This window comes from Blennius ocellaris (genome assembly GCF_963422515.1).
Source record: "Blennius ocellaris genome assembly, chromosome: 15".
Taxonomy (NCBI): Eukaryota; Metazoa; Chordata; class Actinopteri; order Blenniiformes; family Blenniidae; genus Blennius; species Blennius ocellaris.
The window spans coordinates 17,216,280-17,236,608 of record NC_137664.1 but is presented as its reverse complement, the minus strand read 5'-3'; the positions used below and the strand labels follow the sequence as shown (position 1 = coordinate 17,236,608).

At 40.1% G+C, this 20,329-nt stretch overlaps 1 protein-coding gene across 1 annotated transcript in view; it reads left to right on the top strand.

Annotated features, from left to right (window-relative positions):
- The window catches only part of LOC308140596 (5-hydroxytryptamine receptor 4), a gene marked incomplete at both ends in the record, with an annotated part of 36,949 nt that extends 18,334 nt beyond the window's left edge, over positions 1 to 18,615 (top strand). The window contains one exon of the mRNA XM_080510438.1: positions 18,522 to 18,615. Within this exon, the coding sequence (XP_080366564.1) occupies positions 18,522 to 18,615 (94 nt within the window). The remainder of the gene's footprint in view (positions 1 to 18,521) is intronic.
- Positions 18,616 to 20,329: the final 1,714 nt, after the last annotated feature.

Here is a 20,329-nt window from a genome sequence, read left to right as displayed (position 1 = left end):
GTCGAGCACCAGTATGACACTATTTCTGTTGCACTCTTCATTTTAAAGAAAGTGAATGTGGGGTAAAACAAGGTAAACTAATAAGAATATGATATAGATACAGCAGGTCCGCAGCTTTTCCGGAAAAACTCATTGAGTAACGTTAACTTTTTTCACGTCATAATGGTTATTAGTTACTATATTTAACTGACACAAAAGTTCTTTTTAGCTGTATAGTGTCACTCCTAGCGCTATTGTGGGGATTACAGCCCTAATTCAACACAAATATACATCTTTGTATCTTGAAACCAGTGAAAATATACTCCACCAAGATTATATGACAGAGAAAAAGGACTTTGCACTTCAAGAGTGTTACAGTCTGATCATGTGACTGAAACAAAATAGAAATCTAAAATAAAAGCATGTTGTGGCAAAGCAGGACACGAGATGAGAAAAGTACCAAACGGACTCACCGCCACACTCATGACGTTTAAAGCAGTAAATCTTTCAGTTTTTGAGGGCGTCTTCAAGGTGGTAAATCCAGTACCATGATAAGACACACAAATCGAAACGAAATCATTTTCATGAGAACAGGTCTGGTTTTCTAACGGAGATTAGATAGTACACATACACGGTGACATATGTTTCGATTTTCATTGTTAACACTCTGCGCTACAACAAAGAGAAACTTTACAGTTCAAATTAAAAGGGTATCATGACAGAATCTTTACACTCGAGTTGAAACTGGGCTGAATGTGGTCCCCAAACTGAAATGCGTTTGACACAGACATTCACTTGGCTATGTATCCACGAAAGTTATGAAAACCGTCAATATTGTCATTATTTAGCATAAATCATAGAGTAAAAATTTAGTGTTGTAATGAAAACTAAGACTGATAACAGCAACAACGCAAAAGGAGAAGAAGTGTTTATCGACTCTACGTGTTGATGAGAAAATGCCACGACACCTGCTTAAAAAGGCTTCTTGAAATGTCAACTTGCTGCCTCTTGGGTTTCCCTCGTGCCGGCGGGGTTTTCTCACAGATTTCAGCTCATAAACAAATATCACATCACCATTGAGCCCATTATTGGATGTCGTTCTGCTAACCTGTCGTCCAGCCAAGTCTGCATCAGAAGAGTCCAAACTAACGTCTCGGATCGTTTCATTTCTTTTTAACGCTCCAGGTTTGAGCACCTGCTGCCAATCAGGCGGAAGCACCATTCGTCTGCTGAGCATATTTTCCCCCCCGATGCCACTGTGAATCACAATCGCAGGTTGATTTCAGCTTGAAAAAGTTGTGGACAAAATAGGAGACGCGTGGGTGAGGTGCATTGTGTTGCTTTTTAAGGACTGCGAGCAGTGGGCAATAGCAGGCATCTTCATTCAACCACAGTTATTCGTTTTTACATCCATTCAATCTCAAAACTCAGGTACGTCTTTGGCGTTTTTCTGAGGTAACTGACTCAAACCTGTCTGGACCCGAGAGGTGAAGTGAAGCACTTTCTGATCAGAAACATTTGATGGGTCACAGCTTCTCGTGACGCTGAAGCAGGCAAAAGCTACACACATAATTTAGGGAATAGTATGTTATTGTGCATATATAATTACCGGAAATTCCAGACTATAAACTTTTTTCACACGCGTTGAACCCTGTGGCTTAAACAATGGTGCTGCTAATTTATGCGTTTTTATGGGTAAACGAGCTTCATGTCACCAATACAAGGGTGATGCGTTCAGTTGCATCACGTAACTCCGACCTTTTTTTTTTTCCTTCTTAAATTTGGTGAGGGCGGCTTATATTCAGGTCTGTTCAATAGTCCAAAAATGACAGTAAGTTTGGGCTGTTGGGTGCATAATTGTGTTTTTGTTCCTGAAAACTGGCCTGAACATCAAGAACTTGATCAATGTCACATTTTTTCCCAGTTTATATAAAAACACATGCAATTAGAGATACATGCGAGTACCTTTTTTTTAATAACTATTCAGCTGCCGTGCACATGCAAAACCTTTCTAAAACAAAAATGCAAAAACGATGCATTATCATTTGAAACGTTGTGTAAACAGGGTCTGAAATGGCTCGAAGATCAGCATTTGTCCGAGATGGTTAAATAAATGTTTCGCCTGCAAATTGTGATGCTGGCATTAGAACAGACGTCAGGTAAAATGTCAGACAGAGCATAAAAAAGTAATCCATGCGCAAATTAAACAAGAGATAAGCAACAAAATATTATTTTTATAATTTATATTTAACGTTATCTGCATATGTCCTTTGCACTTTACAGGTATTTGGTGGACATGATTTTAAATATTTTACATCCTTTAAGACACACAAATTTAAGAATACAGAACAAATATATCTTGCATGTCTTATAAATGACAAAATGCTCTCTTTATCAACTCAGGAAGATATTTGACTGCAATTATTCTACATTATAAAACTTTATGGGGGTGAAATTAGTGGTGGGACTCTAACTGGAGCTTTGCAGTTCTATTTCAGTGTTTGAAACAAGAAGTTTTAGTTGTCAATTCAAACAAAGAGCCAAATTACTTCGGGGAGATGTAAATTCATTGCTGTATGTTTTTGCATGCATCTCTTATCCACACTACAGTTTTATAAACTGAAAATCTCAAATGCATCGGGACGATCAGTTTGAAGGAAACTGAAAGGAACTTTATCAGGTGCTGAGAAACTTTTAACAGCAAGAAATATGTTAGTCTTGTTTTTTCTGTAATTAATTGATTGAAACACGCATAATAAATCCCCTTGGTGTAATAAAAAGACTATAATGAGGCAGTTTTGCCAAGCTGAGTTCAACAATCTGGTCTATTTTCCTGCCTCTGTATGTAGCGCATACGACTTTACAAGCATAGTTGTGTTTCACAATTTCTCCGTTTTAGCTTCAGGTGAGTCGCATACTTTAAATTTCTCAGTCTGCCCAAGTCGTGTCTGATACAGACGATAGAAAGGCTCAGGTTAAATCTGACAAAAAGGCAGGGGCCAGAATTAAATTTGAGGTCGAGGCTCAGGCGTTCTGCGGATTTGTTTGTTCATTACACGTTATCATTGGTCCAATCATGTGTTTTTACTTTAAACTCTGGCTGCCGAGCAAATTTTCCCCCCCCGAGAGGATCTGAAAAGATGTGATTGAATTCAGCTCAGCTGAAATTGTTTTCTGGAAAACTGCTGGTTGTGTCCTCGGTTCGGACTTCAGTAGCCTCTCCCTGCATGCCAAACCAAACACCACTTCACTACCCCTCCATGCCTCATGGGCTGTAAACTGTGTGTGTGTGTGTGTGTGTGTGTGAGATACAGGCTGTAAAATGTACAGCAGGATAGAAAGCAGGAAAGGAAACGCTCTCAGAAAGTTATGAGGGACATAACTTGACTTAACTCTCAGGTGTCAGTTGAACAAAAAAAATAAAAAATGCCCAAACTGCTACAAAGTTGAAACGTTTACAGATTTTCCCATTTTTTAGCCTAAAAATCTTAATCAACATCAGCAATGTACAAAACCACTGTACATAAATCATTTTGTGGATCCGAAAGCCAAATTAACAAGTAAAACTCGGCCCACCAGAGATTCCGCAGAGAGAATAAGTTTTATTAAAAGTAACTGCCTTTCCCAATAAGTCCACTTTGATTTCCGCCTGTTTTAGTGATGAACAAACCGAACACAGCATCATGACTGCCTTTTTCGGCTGACGAGAAACACTGCCAGCTTTCAGATGCCACTTTTTTCCCCCCAAATTATTATCATCATCGTTAAAGAAATGTCACTGAATTTGACCAAAACACAGATTAATTGCAGATTTTCTGGATGCACAAGTACAACAATTCCCAGAAGTTATAAAATGTAATGAACACTTTGTCACTCTTAAGTTCATCCAGTGCACTGAAACTACAGTAAACTCATTTCAAATATTAAATGAAATACTTCCCGGATGATTGTGGATTGTTTGGGATGAACATGCAACAAGTTGCTTCTTCGTGATCACCATCAGGCTGAAGATGAGCCGATCCGGGCCGAGGTAAACGGGTCACCGACAAATCCGAGTCATGCGTGTCATACTTCCTTCATTACACCGCCTCGGCACCACCGCATGCTCGGCCGGCTCGGCAACCGGCTGCTTATCTTCTCAGGTTTATTCCTGGTCTAATCAGAAAAGTTTTATCGTGCCTCTCGGTGGTTCGCCCACAGCCGCGCGGTTCGGTTCACCTCCGGGTCGCCAAGTCGCACACCCGATGAAAATATGCGTCGGATTCCGCCGGTCTGAACTTTGTTTTATCTGGGTGCCGTGACACTAAAACACACTGTCCAATCTGAGAGGGAAAAAAAAGAAAAGAAAAAAAAAAAGAACAACAACCGCTCGGCAGTTAACGAGGGTCACAGGCTGATTCTGATCTGGATGGGTAATTAACTAACACAATCATGTCTGGCAGCCTTTTGACCCGGAGAAACTTTGGATCAGCCTTCTGAAATTAGAGGTCATCTGTAGGAGTTCGGACGCATCGTGACGGGACGGTTGAAAGTAGCGTCTGCACTGCTGCCACAATGCATCAGCGCTGATGGTCCTCTGATGCCGCTGATCAGTTTCTGTTTCAGCTTTAGCCAGAAAATCTGACTGGACAGGCGAGCTGTTTTGTTATATTCAAAAATCCACATGTTTGTAGCTTGTAGGCATTTCTTGTTTTGCCCCGTGTATTTGATTTATTTTTTCTTAATTCAGAATTAGTGACATTTGAACTCGAATACAGAAGATATCACCTTATTAAATGAATAATTGAAAGGTTTTGTCAGTTATTTCTACACTCATAGAACATAAAACATGCAGACGAAAGAATTAAATCACTGAATTTTTATTGAAATAATTGGTTTTAAACAATTAGGAAAGTTATCCAATCATACAAAATACATGACTGTAATGTCATGACTTAAACTATGAAGGATTATATTGAGGCATGATGTGATCATCAAGTTAATGTGCAGTATAATAGGAAATGTAACTGCATGTTATATCTTATACATAGCAAAATATTTATCTCAGTGCAGAAACGATAGATTTGTTGGTCTGCCATCCCTGCAGCAGCCAAGTAAAACCACGTTCAATCACTTATTTAATAAACACATTTAACCAAGTTTAATAGGATGAAAAACCTCATTCTGATTTAATCACAGATAAATTTGATGAGGGGGTTTGTAAGGACACAGAGGCTTGAACATGAACCATGTATTCTCCTCAAACCAGAGATTTTGCACTTTTCCCGAATACAATGCAAAATGCACATACATGGGTAAAGCAAGTAAGACAGACTTTCTGCCAAATCACCAAGAGGAGGTGAAAGTCAGTTCGTACAACACCAGCAACGTCAGAATTTCACTCTGCGCTCTCTGGATTGTGGCACAAATCTAATTCCATGGAATTGACCCTGAACTGGTTAATTCATTTCATGGAAATGAACATGATTGACCACATATTTCCTTTAAATCAAATGTATATAAATGCTGGAGCATTTTGAATCCATATCTATTTGGTTTGTTTGATAATCAGTGGAACTTAAATTTGGGTCACTTGTGTTACTTTTGCAGCTTTTGGACTGTTTTAACCATTAGAGGACTCAGCAGTGCGTCTGAAAGTGAAGAAATATCCCTCATTCACACGTTCTTCCTTTTTTCCTCTCTTTCAGTTGATGAATTATTCAGTGTTTCACTTTAATATCTTCACATATACAATAAACGTGCACGACGCCTGAAGTAGACTTTAATCAGAAGCGCCATCTGTGAGCAGGAAGTGACGGCGAGGAGACAGAACCAGCTCCAACATCTCAGCCAGACGAAAGCGCCGTCACTCGTCTCAAACAAAACACGCTGCTGTGTTTGGAGAGAGTGATGAGGCCTTTTCTTTGCTTTCTCTGGCGCGAGACAGCCAGACGCACGGGGATATCATATGATATCCAGAACCACGTTAAAAATAGCTCAATTTATCGCATCCAGTTGAACAGTGCAGCCACATTTTTATTGCTTCTCATAATATGAGAAGAAAGTTGATGTCGTCCTTGCAGGATAATTTGACCTCAGATTTGTCAGCTGCTGAAGATGATCCATATGTCATTTGGTGTGTTTAGAATAGAATGTGTTGACTCAAACGACACGTCCAAATACTCCACACTGCATGGTGATCATAGCATATCCTCTTTGAGACGTCCGTTGTCCGATATTTTGAAGTTACTTTGTACCACCAGTTCACTGCTTAAGTCGATTATTCAATTAAAATGTCTTTGTGTTGCTGAGAATTGCATAAGTGCCAAGACTTGAGTAAGTGAAAGGAAATGTTTTTGGGGGATGAAGGAATCAGTTTAATCTAATGTCCGTCTTCGGGCGTTATCAGTGAAATAGATATGATGCAGAACAGATTTCCTCTTTGCTGATATGCCACGAGCTGCACTGCCTGGAGAACAATATCATTTCATGGTGATCTCATTGTTAATTTCTCATGTCTTTTGTGATTATCCAACACTTTATAATGTGATTATCAGTATTATTGCCATATAGTTTGTTTAGTTACCAAAATACTTGATCAGATTTAGAAAAACTTGAGAGCACTATATTCATTCTAGATCAGGGGGATCGGTCACATTTTAGTTCAGGCGACACAAACAGACTAATTTCATCTCAAAGTTGGCTGGACTGGTGAATTCCTACCATGTTAACCTTTAAAGTTAAACTTTGATGAGTTTTTTTCGTTGTTGTGGAGCAGAGAATACATGATGAAAATGTCAAGGCTTTAACAAGCCCGATTTTGATGAAACCTTCTGGTGCAAAATACACTGAGGTGTCCAAGAAAAATTTCTATAGCTGTTGCATTCTGCATGTTTTGTTTTTACAAACTCATCCTGACTGCATGACTTCGAGACTAGTTTGATAGCAACGAGGTGGCTGTCTTTCATCGCCAGTATCTCAGCTCGGGTCTCAGGGTTGTTTCTGCTACGCTAAGACTTGTGTTTTTACTTTTACAAATAGTTTGGTGATTTGGTGGCTGTATTGGAGCCCCTTTCTGATTTATCAAAATACCACAGTGAAGCTAAACATTCACCATTCACTCCCACAAATATACAAAAAAAAAAAAAAACCCAAACAAAACTAATTAGTTTTTACTTCCCCCTTTTTATATTCCTGTTTTATGATTGTATTATATTGCGTGTAAGCTCATTCTCCCTCCCGCCCCTCCATGTGCCGTTTTCTTTTTGGCCTCAGGAAGAAACACAAAAACGCTTCAGTTTAGAATGATTTGCCCTTCTTTGTTTTCCAAAAAAATTTAAAAATAAAAAAATTGGGTGAGTTTGGATGCGGCCAGCAGATATTTCATGCATTTACTACCAGGGGCAAAACGAACCTCAGAAAGGTTGGAGGAACTCTTCCTGACATTGTTTATAGCGGTGGAGGAGAGCAGACGGTAACATGTGGCTCCCTAAAAGCTCTGATGGATTATTAATGTGGCCCAGTGTCCTGGATCCCGGCCATAGCTATACATGTCAAAACGGAAACAAATCAAACTCCAATATACAGCGCAGCTCGACTGAGTAAAGCACAACGTGGAGCCGGCAGATCTGAGAGCGGAGGCTCACATGTCAGCACTGTTCAGGTCAGCTCAGGTGATCCTGAACTATAAAAATGACATCAACAGTGAGTTTTGACAAGCTGAGTCTCTCTGGGATTTAGGTCATTGCATCCTAAAATATAGTGGCTGATCATTTCAGAAAAAAAGGCCAATGAAGACTTAGCTGAACTCCTCTACAGCTTTTTATATGAAGCTATGTTGCAAATCCTGAATATTTAACTGCAACAGCATTACATAAGAACGCGAGAACAATCATTACAATACTGTGCAAACTACTGTTAATAAGTAATAGATACTTAAAGCAGGAGTGTCAAACACAGGAGTGTGTGTCCCCTTTAAATCAGGGGACACACACATTCATACTTAGTCTTGAAAACCAGTAAACTAGTGCATCACTTAAAGTAACTAGTTATTTGTTTAAATAACTGTAGTGTTACATGTGTCCTGTTCCTGTGCCTCAAAATTCCAAAGAAATAAAGCACGGGATCCATCGTGTGGTGGTAGTTTGGATTCAAGAAGTAATATCTTCAACATACAACAGAGTTATGCAAAACATGCTGCTGCAGCAAAGTCGCCACAAAAGGTAGCAGCACAACTCATTTATATCACCGTTTACCAATCCACCCACTAGAAAATTAAGAGTTTCTAGTTAGTGTGGTTGAAAAGTCTGGATTCAGAAAATTCATCAACACACTTGACCCGAGTCATAATCGGTCTTGCTGCAAATATTTAGCAGAGAAAGCTCGACCTGCAATGTGTATTCAAGTGAGAGAAGAAAAGAAAAAAACAATTTCATGATTGGTCTGTTTAATAAATACCGTTTTGGCAAGATTCACATTGTTGCGATTTCCCCCTACTTGGATCCAAGTTCTATATCGTGATATAGCCTCAGAATATTGAGATAAAGATAAAAGGCAATAACGCCCAGCCCGACTACGATGGCATAATTCAGCCACCGTGTTTCCCCACGTTCATGTGGGAAAACATCCTCTATCTGCCATCGCCATCGGCCCTCCCTCCTCTCCTCTGCAGTTATGAAAGTGAGGAGATAAGAGTGAAATCTGATTATTTAATGTCCCTGAAAAGTGATTAGTGCAAAATTAAAGGAACACAAACCACTCCTCTATCTTGTGTTGATCTCTCCGAAGGTCACGTTAGAGATCAGATGATGGTTTTTTTAGCGAGCGACTCTGTGTCTGTTATGCAGAACAGTGATGTTGTTCTGTGGGTTAGAAGCAGACCGGGGGGGGGGGGGGGGGTATTCCAGAAAGGAGGTTCAACAATCTTTGAGTTTCTCCCAGAAGTCTGAGTTGACTGACTCCGAGATGGAAAATTCAGAGTTTCCGATTCCAGAACAGCTGATCTGAATTAGTTCAGTCAACTCTGAGTATGTGAACGTTGAGTTAAGCGCGTGCAGAACCACAGTAAAAAGCCATCATCAATGGAGCCCCGATATCATGAGGCACTATGGCAACAGTCCAAAAACAGTTATTCTGCTGTAAAAGCCTGAGCTTAATTCAGCTCTCTGTCTGGAACAGGAAACTCTGAGTTTCCCTCATTTCAGGGTTAACTTGCTCTGAATTTTTACATACCGGTAAGCCGCTTTCTAGAACGGGGCCCAGGAATCCTCGCACTTCTGCACTTCTACCCTTGATAATACAAAAGGAGACTTTTAATAGCAACCACGTAAATTCGTATTGCAGATAAAGTGACCGTCAAGGTTTTGAACCTCGCTTCTGTTGTCAGCTCGTTTTAGGATAGTTCCAAGCAAAAATATATAAAGCATTCAATTTCTATCTTAAAAGGTTGATAAAAGTCTCAAATTGAATTGTGTAAAATGGTGAATATTCTCCAATGATTGAACGTCTGGGATGAACCCGTTCATCATCAGACGGCAGTTCAACAGCCCGGAGCGAAAGAAAGCGTCGACGCAGCGCAGGCAGAAGCAGGGGAAGCTGCCAAAACACACAAACAACCATGAGAATAAAATTAATACAATAAACACAGCTTCAAGAGCCTCATCTGGATCGCCTGCTGCCAGTTAAAACCTCATCTTTCCCCAGAAAGAACTGAAATCCCTTTAAAAATTTGATCAAGGAGACAAAATTCTTTCCTCGCTCACGGTTCTTTTTGAAGCTTTTTGGTCTAAAGTTTCAATTTGTCGGACTGGAAGTGATCCACAGATCGCACTGACTGACGGATAACGCGAAGCTGGCAGCGTCGAAGACGCCAGCTGCCGTTATGAACCGTACTGTACCGGGCTGTTTTTAACTTTCCGTCTCAGGAACGCAGACATGTCCCCAAGAAACGGGAGGAAAACTCAATGAAATCAGTGAAACATTTTTTTAAAAGGTCCACAAGACACAAAGTATTAAACGTGGTATCTTTGTTTACGTCACAGAATGATAAAAAGTGCAGGATATGGAGATTATGCCAATAAACTAGATATATTATCATATATATTCAGTTTATTGACCTGGTGAATCTCTAACAATACGAATATTATACAAAAACAAGAAATATTTCACTTCCACCTAACGTGCATAAGCTGTTTATACACAGGGGAGTGGTTACAATTATGGTGGGAAACAAACTTTCAAGCAACACAATTTTGGATTGAACTGAATTAAATATATATTAAATTGAAATGAATACATTTAAAAAGATAGGTGGAAGAGAAACATTATAAATGAGTTTGAGGAACAGGTGTGTAATGATTAGAGCGTCTTATTTGCATGCCTTTACTGATTTTTATTTTTGGCCGATGAACCTGAACATAATAATACTGAGGCAGGGTAACATGAGTAACCCCACCCCCAACCAAATGTATGGAAGAAAGAAAGTGTGTGAGGATGAAGGATGGTCCAAGGACAACCGAGTTTGAGTCTCACAGCCATCCATCCATCTTATGAGACACATGATGAACAGGTCAAGGATCAGGTAAAACTGTAGCCTGCAGTACATCACATGGACACAACACACACACACTCACACAAACCTCGAGGCAGAAGACACAGATTTCTTTGGGTTGTGGTCAAAAGTCAAAGTATTGAGGTAAAAAGATCTCCGCGTCCACAAGAAGAACATGCAAATCTCACTCAGAAAGCATCTGAAACTGAATGTGACACCAACCTAACCTGTGGTAACGATGGCCATTAGTGATTTCAAAGTTTGATCATTTCTTAAATCCTGCTCCAGATACCCAGTGCTGAACTTGAATCAAGAGCATTTCTTGTGCCAGGACTACAATGGTTTGGTCTTCTGGCTTGTAATGATGAGAAATGTCCGTGATGATGGCCGACGGAGCCAAATAGGTCCAACTGGCATAGATCTATTGGGTTGAAGGTTATTTTGTTTGGCTGATTGAGAGCAGGTAGAGAACGGCTTGGTCCAGCAGCCCCTTATATGTAGAGATTCCTTTACAGAGCCAGAACCAAGCCCCCGGTCGTCTGAGGCTTTTCAGCTATTTACAAGGAGTCAAGCAAAGGTAACATAAAGCCGAGTGCTGCACCATTTTAAATGTTTCCTCATAAGAGCATGTCTCATTCCTCTGTGCTGACACCTCCGCCTCTAGACCTCAAACTCCAGGAGTTTGTCATTCGTCGTCACAAAGGGTCAAGCTGTAACTTACACACAATTCTGATCAATATTATTAACAAGTCACCAAATAACAAGCACGTTTAGTTAACTCACGGTTTCTGCAGTGATCTGTGAATTTTTTTTTTTTTTTTTATCTTTGTGTGATTGGTGAGAGTTCTTAAAAAAGCAATGTTTCATCTTGTCCATTTCGTAGGAAATACCTGCATTAAAGATAGATTTTTTTTGTTCGTTTCTTGTTTTTTTTTGTGCCTGTCTCTTTAAGAGGCAAAGATCGCGATACTAGGTGCCCATTTAGCATCATCATTATTATTATTATTATCATTACACCGGATTTTCAATGTTGGTCGTGGAGCACATACACAAAAAGCACATTAAAAACTGCAGAAAATTCAGGAATAGTGTGCTATGACTTTTGTTAACAATTCTTCAAAGTGTTTCAGCCAAAATGGCAAAAAAAAACCTGCAAAACATTAGCATGTTTTTATTTATTTTTTGTTCTGGTTAAAGCAGTGGAGATGACCGATGGATCATGGAGTGAGATGTGAACCATCAACATGTACATGTGTCCATTTCCAAGAGAGTCTCTATTATTGTAGGGCACTGAGAAAAACAACGTAGAAACAAACTGCCAGAGGTTAATTAGAGCTGGTTGAATCCAGTACAAGAAGGTTATTGCCATGATATGTTCAAATCAACTTTGAAACTCTTGCGTAATGTTTAAAATGTCTAAATACATCAGTTCTGATGTCTTTTCCCACAGTGATTCCGTTCTGCAACTTAAAGTATCAAAATAGAAACAGACATTTTCCACATATTTGAATCTTCCCGTGAGAAGAAATAAAAAAAACAAATGCCCACAGGGCATTTCTCTGCTTTGTTGTTGTCATTTTTATCGTAATGGACAGCTGCCACCGGCTCATAAAACCTTTCACTGCCTTCAAAGCTACCAAGACAATAAATACAAAATATGGAAGATCACCAAAATGTACATGTAATGCTGGAAAAATCTTATTTGTTTCCCCTCCCACCTTTTGTTGGACGGTAGAAAGTGAGACAGATGAGGGGAGAGTGAGCTGTGGAGGGAGTTCACCATTAAACTAATCCTGGACAAAGTGTCACGCTGTGGATTCTGCAATAATCTGATTTAACTAGTGGGAAAACATCCAATATCCGCTATCCAATGTGCAGGTAAAAAAAAAAAGAATAGAATTGACGTTTTAGTTATTGTCAAAAGCTGCCAAATTGAAGCCACACGGCTGGCGGTTAAAAAGCTGAATGTCCGAGCGTGGAGACGTGCAGCGTAGGTGGACTCCAATACACTTAATGCGAGTGGCTTTAGGTCCCGTATATATCATCTGATACACGCAGGCAAAACATTTGCTTCAGCTATTCGTCTCCGATTTAAAGATAGCAGCGTTGGGCCTACGAACCCGACCATATATGCAAGTTGGAAATGTGAGCTGCAATTTGCAGCAATAAGAAGTAGGAGAGACGTCGCTGCAGGGTCAGCAGTGCTTCAGTCAAATTGCATGTTTGAGGCAGAATAGATGAAACTTAATACAAATTAACCCTGCATGCCAAGGAAGGCATCAATATTAGGTTCTGATGGCACGGACGTGGGTTTGATCTTCATCCTTGCTAAGATGCTGCAAGTAGTTTACATTATAATGTCTTCCAGGTTCAGAGCGCCGGGATGAGAAGGACTTCGTGTTGTCTCGTGGAGGGCAATAGAGAAAGATCCGTTTGAGGATTTCAGAGTTACTATTCAATTGAAATAAACTCAATAAAGTTCTAATCTGTCCTCAAGGCAAGAGGGGGAGCTCTCGCTGGCAGAGCTGGGAAACCACCTCCAACCTGGTATTGTTTGGAGTACAACGCAGAAGAACGCCGAGGGGACGAAGTATCCAGAACCTTTGTAGGACATTGTATTCATCACTGCAACTCATCATTTTTTTGGGGGGGGGATCCTTAAATAACTAAACCCCTTAAAAACAGCCTCGTGGTCAATGCTGGCCCATTTCCACTCATGATTATTCATGCAAACAATCCCTGTTCGAAAAAATGCTCTTAATAATAAATAACTCATGTTTGTGTTTTCTTTCATTTTCCTAAAATCCGGGGCGGTGGTAGATCTGGGTTCATGTTTTCATTCTGAGCTGGATATGAAGAAAAGGCCTTCAAGGAGCGGACTAACTAGCATGGGCTCCAAATACATTATCCTGCCGGTTTAATTGTGCTCTATATGCTACTTTCTCTTCTTTATCCCCGACATCCCAATAACATCAAGCTTTTTTCCCCGCCAATTAGTTTGACCTGTAGGTTTTTCAAAAGGTGTACATACATATATATAAAATATTGTAACAGAAAAGTTTCACGATTACAAAGCAACATTTCGAAAACAATTTCCATTTCCATGGCAGAAACACTGAAAATGATGTCGTTTTCATGTTGGGCCACCAGTGGGTGGAAAGTTCTATTTGTAATGAATCCACACACATGTGCAGAGAGAAAAACACCCTATAAACATCAACAATGGCGAGGACAAAGACGTCCATAAAGACAAACAACAAAATTGGATTGTTAGCACAGGTGAATTTCAAATATAAACCTGGCAAGTCCCGGGAGAATCTGGACTGGGAGCTGTGGCATTCTTGAAGCAAACGCTGTTATTCTCCAGCGACTTGCACATGTGCAGGACTATTTAGTGCAGCTGTGGTAGCAGTGTTTCAGAAATGTTGTATTTTCCCCCCGACTGAGCCTTTTCAAAAAATTCAACCTTGGGAGTCGTTTTGTTTTCAGTGGCTCTGAGCACCATTGTCCTGTGATGGTCAACCAAAACGCAATTAAAGGTTTTGCGTTTTCAATTGAAAATGTCGTTGTGCAAGCGGGGGCCTTATAGGGAATATAAAAACAATCTGCTGTTTCTATTGTGTCCAGCAGGGGTCACGGTGTGGAGAGATATTTATTGTTCAGAATGACACACAGCCTGTTCTGATGTTCTGCATAGAACAGTTTTTAAAAAGTTCACATTTTTAGAATTTGTTTTTTTTTATCAAAACAAAGAAGAAGAGTCGTCGTCAGTATTTATTAGTTACTGTCAGTTTTAGTCAGAGTACAAACTAGATGTTGAAGTATCACTGACAGAGAGCAATAAGTCAGGACTGGAGCCTTCTTCAGCTGATATCACTGTGGCATTAAACTCATACACATTTGTTATGAGATTACACAACTTCAGTTTATGGTTTTACTTCTAAATAGTTTTAATGTTATCCAGCTTTTGCATCATTTTAAGTTTCTTAAAATCTTTTTTTTTTTTTTTTTAATATACATGTAACCGTATATTTGAGTTGATCCAGCGAGTCCTTCACCCTGCTCTCATGTGCACTTTTTAGATAGAAGCCAACATGTTTTATGTATATGCTGTTGTTATCAAGCCAAGAAGAGGCCCAAAATGTCCATTATCAAACTGTCCAGTGTTCATATATGGTGTTTTGCTGTAGCCCACGAAGCTGATTGGCATCACAGCGCTGCGAGTCAGCATTTACATCAAAGTGCATCATTTATTTAGAAATATATATATATAAAAGCAAGACTGTACGAAAGTGTCTGCAACATACCCAAAAGTAAGCAGCGGGAGAAAACAATGTTGCGTCAGACAAAAGAAAGCCAATTTGATCAAAAAGAAGAAAAGAGTGTACCAACAGAGATATGCAACACACTCCTTCATTGATAATTCGAAATTAGAGCGGAATGCATCGTTTGTGGTGAAAACTGCCAAATTAAAGTTTGAAACTTCAAGACAGTGTCAACCCAAAGAGTTCGTCCTCAGAGAAAAGGAATTCACCATTACAGAATAGGACAAAGAGACTGTATTTCACATAGTGTGTCAGGAGGTTTTGTTTAAAAAAAAATATTAATCAGGGTTTGGTGGGGGGGGGTTGAAGTTCACAATGGCAACAATTTATTTCCCTCAAGAAAAAAGGTTTGAAACGCTGACAGAGCAATAAGTCAGGATGGTCCCATAAAAAAAAGAAACAAGACAAAAGTACACACTTGCATATTTCTCCTCCAGTTTACAGGCAAAATGCTTCCCTTTGTTTTCCAAATACAGCTACGTCCTGGTATGTCCATCTAAATAATTGTTTCAATTCGATGTTTATGCCACTGAGATCACGGTGTTGGCCATGGTCCTTTTGCAAGCCAACATAAGCCAGTAATAGTGAGAGAGGAAGTTCATCATGAGCCAAAACCACACCTCAAGCTCAGACCTGAACCTTCAACAATGAAAACGTTGTGGCAGTTCAATAGCTACAAATAGTGTTCCGACGCCCTCTGCCATTTTGTGTATTGGTGCCCCGGATGCCTGTTAGCCCGAGCATCCTGGTCCCTCCATCCCTCCCTCCATCCCTCCCTCCATCCCTCCCTCCGGCGGCTGTGAACGATAGGAATCTCTTCCTCCACTGTGACAGACGGAGGGAGACGGAGTGGTGTTTGGATAGTAAACAAACTCGTCATACGGAAAACACAGAGGAGCAGAAGCTGCAGAACATTTCCGTTTATCCCCGTCGCCTCCCCACCCGGGACATGCCTCCACATGGGACTGCGTGTGTGTGTGTGTGTGTGTGTGTGTGTGTGTGTGTGTGTGTGTGTGTGTGTGTGTGTGTGTGTGTGTGTGTGTGTGGTAAGTCCGCAGTCCTGCTGGTCCCGTCTCGGGCTTTTAGACATGTACAGTAATTATTCATCCACTGACGGATTTAAAGATTTAGGTCTCTCCATGGAGTTAAACCACTGTACTGTACATTTAAAAAAAATTAAGAAATAGAAGGCAACAACTCTTCCTTGTACAGTTTTTATAGGATCACTTTTAATTCGTCGCTGCCTTTATTTTATAACTGATGAGTTACTGTGACCGTTTCCATTGCGGTCCTGCTTGGCACCGTTTTCACTTCAGCATGGTACCAGTGCTCTCGTTAACTACAATGATGAAATATTTTAATGGTTCCAATAAGGCTTTTGGATAGATGGATGGATGGCTGGATGGACTCACAACCCCATCTTGTGGTACAAACTGGTATCAATTTACAAGCCAATGTTCTTTGCATTAATTTTTTTCTCTTCTTCCAATTATTTTGATGGGTGGGTGGGGGATTGTTGAGGGTGTCTTACTGCATCTTACTTTACAACATGGTTCCTAAATGCAACTTTGCTTCCTTTAGAGTTCGTACGATGCATCTGTACAGAGGTATGTGTTGTTGACCTTGACCTTTCATGTATCAGAATGTGACTTTTAGATGCTGCTGTGGTTGTTTGTCGCCTCGATTAGGCTCGTCTCATGCTTAGATGTTTTGTGGCATGTGTTCTTGCTCAGGGTGGGGGAAAGAAAGGAAGAAAAAAAAATACTTCCCTGTACAGTTTAAGCGATTTTCTGGTACGTTTCAATAAAAAGACCTTCGAAACAAAGAAACTGGTCCAAGAGAAAGTCAGAACTGTCTTTTAGGGTTTTCCATGGAGCATAACTTAATGAGAAAATGTATGTCTTTACACTGCTCCACACTCTGATGTAAAACAGGTGAATTATATCTGGTGCTCGCTTTGAAGTGGTCGGTTTGTTTCTTGCTCGTCAAAGTGACCGACGGTGAAGCTCTGACATCCTTTGAAACGTTGGATTCAATGTGGAAAAATTCGAGAAAAGTGAAAATATCACTAAAGGCTAGAATGAAAATCGGTTCAGCTCAAGCTGCTCTTTTATCTAGAGTGTGTACTCAAACTAAGAGAACATGTTGGTGATCTGCTGTTCCAAGAGGGAGGTTGTGATACCTGAGCTTCTGTATGAGGCTGATGTATGTGAAAGCGCCAGAAAATCATAATCCATTCAAGCTGTAAACAAATACATTTTGCAGATGTTTTTTTTAACTCTGTCCAGCTGGCTATAAACAGACCACGGAAAGCATGCAGCCCGCATCAATGAGGATCTTCCCTTTTTGTTCTCTCAAGCATTTTTTGCATTTGAGATTTAATTCGAACATTAAACAAACAGCCAACTGCAATAACAAATGGTAAACGTCTCCTTTTGCCATTTTAAACCATCCATCTGTACTTGGGACGCTTTTTCTCATGTTGCTCCTCTTCCTCTATGTTTGCAGAAGACTTTGTTGCGTCTTTGAGAAGAATGTCGACAGCAGTTCCCATTCGCTCTCGTCCGATTTCCCATGAATTTGCCTCCTCTGTTCTCAGTGACTGTCACAGAACCTCCTCTGCTTAAATCTGCCACACAGCTTTGTCTTAAACATATCATAAAGTTCCAGATATTGTTTGACAGGATTATTTGGTTAAATTATGAAAGTGTTCACAACCTAACAGTGAAAAGGGACATTTGTGTTTATTGTGAAGTCGCAGCGTTTCTGCTGGTTACACCGGGATAGAATCGGAGTATTTTTGAAAAGTTCCACCTTGGGAGCCATTTTTTAAAAGTTGTGTTTTCAGTGGCTCCGGGCACCATAGCCAGTGGTAACATTGTGGTGAACAGCACAGTGAAACCCAGATGTTTTGACACTTCAAGTCCCCGGCAATGACTCCAAGGCACAAATATGTTAAAAAGTTGCCTTCACACTCCCCTTCCTCCCTTACATTGGTGTCATGGTTAAACAACACATCCAGCAGAGGGCAGTGCATTGCTGTTGGTTTGATGTGGGATGTTTCTCGTCAAAACAAGTACTTGTTCCTTGCCTTATGTTTCACACTTAGCAAGTGACGATGTTTATAAACACACACATGATCTAAAGGTCATGTTGCAGATTTTTATACAAGCACCTAATCATGCTGTCTCTCATCGAAGGGATCGTCATTTTTATCTCCCTTCCAAGTTGTGCTCTTTATTCCTTTCGCTGGCTACATATGAGGTACACTGCACAACACTGCCCCCCCAGGTCATCGGTGCTATTACTCCATTTGCCATGCATTTGTAAGCTTCCTCACAACCAACCCAGTTACACATGCTCCGTCTTCAAATCAAATAAAACACTGGTAGACACACCTCGTCACATAAACAAAACAAGTTTCTTTTAGACGACCAAAAAACTATTTTCCCGATTTGTGATAGTTACTAAAAACTGTGTCGTGATTTTCTTTGCCGTGCAAATGAATTTTGATTGGACAAAGCTTTAGAACAACTTTGTGTTGACCGTGTCATGTACTGATGACCTGCACTTGGGCCAACGTCAGCTGGAATTGGTTCCAACCTTACTTGTATTAAAAGGGGACAGAAGATGAATAGGCGGTGAAACACAGAAGATCACAAGATGAAGTCTTGCTCTCTCTGTTTCAGATTGTCCTTCTTGCCAAACCGAAGCTACAGCGACAACGGGCGGACAATCCTCGCCAACGAACAGGAGTCCCAGGACTCTCTTGGACCACTATGAGTAACAGAACTGTGGAACTGCTACCAGATGTGGGAGGACTCATGAATTGGTCTTTTGGACATAAACAATCTACTGTGAAATGAGGATACTAGACATTTAGTCCACAATCCAGCATCGTGATGCAAATGTTGTCCCGTGCAAGGAAAATATAAAGGTTTCTCAACACATTTCCTGCTCACCTGCCAAGTGCAGAGGGTGAAATCTAATTGATCTGACCTGCAAATCACCAAAAAGGAAACAAGCTGATGCAGAATTACAGCGATGATCACAAACATACCTGCATCACGGGACTGCGGACAAGGTTGGCTACAAAAAACCCAAAGAACTGTTTGGTTTAGTCCAACGTCTGGGTCACGGGACAGAAAACTCCAGTCAGCAGTTCAAGAGAAGTTGAGCCAAACTCTACTAACAACATGTGCGATCGGGGGAGGCCTTTGTTTTCTTCACCTTTCAGATGACATTCAACATCGCTTAGACCTAACTTAAAACAACTTGATATAACGGAGCTTGCTGCCAGCTGTTCGTACAGATGTCTGGTTTCATTAAACGTCTTTTCATTGTACAGGAGTTTGCTCACAGTGCTTTTTATTAGCATCTACCGTCGTCAACGATAACAGAGTCTTTAAGTTACTTCTTTCCAGGGCTCGGCGACCTGCAGCCACATGTGGCTCTTTGGCCTCTCGATAGGAGCTCATGTGTCGTGTCCACAAAAATTCCATGTCCATAAACACTTAACTTATTTTATTTTTTTTTTAACAGTGTAACTTTGTGTTTAAGATGACAGATGGGACGCTTGAATAAAATGCTCAAAAATCTTCTACCAGGGGGACAATTACTTTTGTAGATGTTGACATAAAAAAAAAGACATAGTAACAAAATAATTAATTGTACAAGCCTTTTTATAAAACTAATAAAAATGTTTTAAATCCTATATTTCTGTATTTGGGCTTCAGGTATCCTGGTCCAGTGAAAAGCAGCTGGAGAGGTGGTGGACTGAGTGTCATGGATCAGCGAGTCAGTCTGGTTTTATTCCTTTCATTTTGAGCCAGTGAGGTTCAAAAAAGGCTTCTTTTTTTTAATACATTTATTTTTTTTAATTTGGAAATAGCAATTGTACGTGGTTACACATAATGTAGAAATACAGATAAGGTTATTTTTAAATCACTTCAGCTTCGCATTCATCAGCCCTTTTACACACACAAAGCTGTTTGGCATATACAAACAGAGTTTAGCTTGATCTGAGCCACACTGTCTCCAACATGTTATGCCATCACACGTTTATGCACATTTTTGTACTGCCCAACAGTTATGGTTAAATACGTGGGTAAAGTAATCATCACCTCCTTACTCTCCTTACTCATTTGTCTGCCTTTAACTGCAGGTGATTTACGTTGAGTTTTCACTAGTAATGGGGGATTTTCTGTGGTACTGTAGCAGCGTTCTGTTATAATGCAGTGACATTTTGTCGTCACACATGGAATTTACCGACATATTTTGATTTATAAGTCATATGACCAACCAAACAACTATAGTGAACTGAATATAAGTGCCACTTATATTCCAGAAAATAATGTAGACAGAAATGAGCAAATGAAAGAAAAAGCCACTGTGAAAGAGGCTGAATAGGGTAAACACAGCTAAAATTGCAACACAAAAAGTACAATGAAATATTAGCAGTTCCTATTTCAAGGCCAGTTTATACTTTTAATAATGC